This window comes from Galeopterus variegatus, unplaced genomic scaffold (assembly GCF_000696425.1).
Source record: "Galeopterus variegatus unplaced genomic scaffold, G_variegatus-3.0.2 Scaffold6755, whole genome shotgun sequence".
NCBI lineage: Eukaryota > Metazoa > Chordata > Mammalia > Dermoptera > Cynocephalidae > Galeopterus > Galeopterus variegatus.
Window position 1 is genome coordinate 116795 of NW_007732866.1, and position 4141 is coordinate 120935.

The following is a 4141-nucleotide window of genomic DNA, read 5'->3' on the forward strand; positions in this document are numbered from 1 at the left end:
GCTCTGAGCCAGGGGGCGGGGGCGAGCCGGTTGCTGAAAGTCGAACCCTCGGCGGGAGCGCCGCCGCACTTCCCAAGCGGCGCACTGTAGCAGTGCACCACCGGGCCGGCCCTACTTTTAGGTTTTTGTTTTTTGTTTTTTGTTTTCTCTTAGCTGGCAGGTACAGGGATCAAACCCTGGACCTTGATGTTATGAGCACCACACTCTAACCACCTGTACTAATTAGCCAGGCTTCTAATTGTTATTTTAAATATCTTCCTAGTAACTCCTCTTCCATCACACAGCACCTGATGCCATCAGCAGCGAACCTAATAAGTCACAGCCCATTGCAGTGGCCTTCAAAGGATGATTATTTTGTGATTCAGACTTTGATCTGAGTAATATCACTTGAAATAAGTGGATTTTAGCTTGGAATCTTTCTTTTTTTTGGTGGTGTGCCAGTATTGGAAATATTTTTGTTGTAGGTTATATTTATTTTAACAAAATTTCTGCAGTAGACATAGCAAAGTTCCTTGCTAACAATTGTTCTTCATGATCTGATTGTGGGAAGAGAGTGAATTGACCTTCTAGGAGCAAATATAATATTTCCACCCCGTAGAAGTGTATCCTAGGCCTAAAGGTAGCTGTGATGACTTCTTGTGTTTTTTTTTTTTTTTTTTTTTTTTAAAGATGACTGGTAAGGGGATCTTAATTTTTGAGTTGGTGTTGTCAACACCACGCTCACCCAGTGAGCTAACCGGCCATCCCTACATGGGATCCAAACCCATGGCCTTGGTGTTATCAGCACTGCACTCTCCTGAGTGAGCCACAGGCTGGCCTGACTTCTTTTGTTTTTAATGCTTGAAAAGAGTGTATTGATTTGTTCAACAGATAACTGTGGCACGTGACAGGTGTAACTGTGCATAGGCACGTGAGGGCATACAGAGGAACCTAGCCAGGGAACTGAAACATTAAAAGCTAAATAACAATATAAAGTAGTAGCTCTCAACTGGAGGTGATTTTGCCCCAGGATTCATTGGCCATGTCTGGAGACAATATCGTTTGTCACAGCCAGAGGGGTGCTGCTGGCATCCAGTAGGCAGAGGCCAGGGATGCTGCTGAACATCCCAAACTGCACAGGGTAAGCTTCCGTATTTGTGCATAATTTATAAAGAAATAAAATTTATTGCTTACAGTTTCAGAGGCTGTGAAGTCCGAAGTCCAGGGGACACATCTGGTGAGGGCCTTCTTGTTCTGGGTGTGTGGTGACTCTTCACAGCAGTGCAGAGTGGCACATGGGGAATGATTTGAGCAAGAGAGACAGGGCTAAGCTTCTCACGTCTCACTCACTCTCCTTGTAAAGCCATCAGAACCACGCCCATCATTCCATGAACAGATCAATCTATCCTCAAGGGTACAGTCCTCACAATCCAACCACCTCACAATCCAATCACCCACCTCTCAATGACCATAATGGGATTTCCTACCCTGTTAACACTGTCACAGTGGGGACTAAGTTTCTAATACATGAAACTTNTGACTTCGTTTTTAATGCTTGAAAAGAGTGTATTGATTTGTTCAACAGATAACTGTGGCACATGACAGGTGTAACTGTGCATAGGCACGTGAGGGCATACAGAGGAACCTAGCCAGGGAACTGAAACATTAAAAGCTAAATAACAATATAAAGTAGTAGCTCTCAACTGGAGGTGATTTTGCCCCAGGATTCATTGGCCATGTCTGGAGACAATATCGTTTGTCACAGCCAGAGGGGTGCTGCTGGCATCCAGTAGGCAGAGGCCAGGGATGCTGCTGAACATCCCAAACTGCACAGGGTAAGCTTCCGTATTTGTCCATAATTTATAAAGAAATAAAATTTATTGCTTACAGTTTCAGAGGCTGTGAAGTCCGAAGTCCAGGGGACACATCTGGTGAGGGCCTTCTTGTTCTGGGTGTGTGGTGACTCTTCACAGCAGTGCAGAGTTCTTACAGTTTCAGAGGCTGTGAAGTCCGAAGTCCAGGGAACACATCTGGTGAGGGCCTTCTTGTTCTGGGTGTGTGGTGACTCTTCACAGCAGTGCAGAGTGGCACATGGGGAATGATTTGAGCAAGAGAGACAGGGCTAAGCTTCTCACGTCTCACTCACTCTCCTTGTAAAGCCATCAGAACCACGCCCATCATTCCATGAACAGATCAATCTATCCTCAAGGGTACAGTCCTCACAATCCAACCACCTCACAATCCAATCACCCACCTCTCAATGACCATAATGGGATTTCCTACCCTGTTAACACTGTCACAGTGGGGACTAAGTTTCTAATACATGAAACTTTGGGAGATGCATTCAATCTACATCACCCTCTATGACAAAGAATTATCCAGCTCAAAATGTCAATAGTGCTGAGGTTGAGAAATCCTGTCAGAATTACAGAATTACATGCTCATTGGGCAATGCCAACTATGAGTGTTATAGAAGTTGAAAGAAGAGACCCAGCACTGTCAGCTGGAGTAATCAGGGAAGGTTTCATGGAAGAGAGAGGACTATAGCGTCTATGAAGGAGAGTTAGGATTTAGGTAGGGAGGGGCCTGGAGAAGACATTCCAAGGAGGGAATATGGGCAAAGTGCTGAGGTGGGGGCAGCTAGGAGGTTTCTGGGAGCAGTGAGCCACCCACCCTGGAAGGGATGTAATTTCCACTCCACGGCTTGTAGGTTGGGTAAGGCAAGTTTGTTATCTCCATGTGACAGAGGAGGAAACCAAAGCACAGGATACTTGAGAGGGGATCCTGTGATGGTCTCTAAGCTGGGACTAGAACCAAGTCCACCTGTTACCCAGGCCCTGGCCTTTCCCCAGTGGTATCTACCTCACCTGAGCCATGATCCCATCTTGCGTTGATATCAGCCACCAGGAGCCAAATGCAACTTTCTGGGGCATCACTCAAACAAAAGCTTCCTTCTGCCCCAAATCCAGCTGTCCTACTCTGGAACATCACTGTCTCTTTATTTGAAAGGGAACCCTGTAGAAACCCAAACACACACACACTCACATACTTCTCAAGCAAGAAATGGAGAGAGGCTGGTAGAAAATGGAATCCCATTCTAAAGAGCACAGACACATTTAGTACAGAATATCAGTTAAGAAGAGAACCTGCTGGTGCAACAGAAAAGAACAGCTTGTGGCCAGCCAAGGCATGGTCACGGTCACTAGGAATGAAGCGGCCAGCAAGTGGGAGGGTGGGGATAGGAGGAGGCTGGAACAGACAGGTGTTCCGTACTGCTGGAGTGGGGGAAGTGGGGACAGAGTCTCAGCTGGCAGAGTGAGGGGCAAAGCGAGAGCTGCCCACTCAGATGCTCTGCGGAGACCCAAGGACAGATGCTGAGGCCTGTCTGAGAAGCAGGGAGCAGTCAAGGTCCCCAGGGAGTCATTACACAACTTCAGTCCCTGCGAGTCTGTTCTGAATGACTGGGGTCTCTCCTCTCCATTCTACATTTGGGGACCCTGAGGTAGAGCGTCCTGGAGCATGGTCAGAAAAGGGTAAAAAGGAGAATGAAAGGCAGAAAAGAAAGAATAACTGGCAGTGGTTTAGGCCGGAGGAGACAATGTGGGGATGGGATGTGGGGAAAGTAGAAGTGGATTTTCAGGAGCTGCCCCAGACTCCTTAGAAGCCAGAGTCATCTGCCTGTGCCAGACACTGAGGAGGTGGGTGAGGCCAGGTGAGAAGAGCAGCGGGCAGAGGTTAGAGGTCCCTGCAGGAGGCACAGCCCCAAACCTGGCTCTCTCTCCCATCGCTGCCACCCACCCAGGCCCAAGTGATGGGGACCCAGGCACCAGCCCCATGACTCCTCTCCCTCCCAGTCCTCATCCCAGCCCTGGCCTCCAGGCCTTAGGCAGGCTGGTAGCTTTGCCGGGCAATGTTTTCATGCAGTGCTGTGCATGCTTCAGTTTCTCCAATGAGGATAACGTTGGGCCATAAAGAGCTGGTGCAGTGCTGGGGTCACTGGCCCAGGAGACATCTAGGCCAAGACCACAGCAGTTCCTTCCATCTGGGGCCACAGCATCCACTGCACTGGACCCCCACTGAGACACCCTTCCCCTCACCCCCAGGGACACGGGAGCACCAAGTGTCTCTGAGGACAGTCTGCCCACCATCCCTTGATTTTATT

General features: G+C 48.6%; 1 protein-coding gene across 1 annotated transcript in view; it reads right to left on the bottom strand.

Annotated features, from left to right (window-relative positions):
* IMPDH1 (IMP (inosine 5'-monophosphate) dehydrogenase 1) overlaps positions 1 to 2863 on the bottom strand; it is a 26151-nt gene extending 23288 nt beyond the window's left edge. The window contains exon 1 of the mRNA XM_008591205.1: positions 2847 to 2863. Within this exon, the coding sequence (XP_008589427.1) occupies positions 2847 to 2863 (17 nt within the window). The remainder of the gene's footprint in view (positions 1 to 2846) is intronic.
* Between the last annotated feature and the right edge of the window lie 1278 nt (positions 2864 to 4141).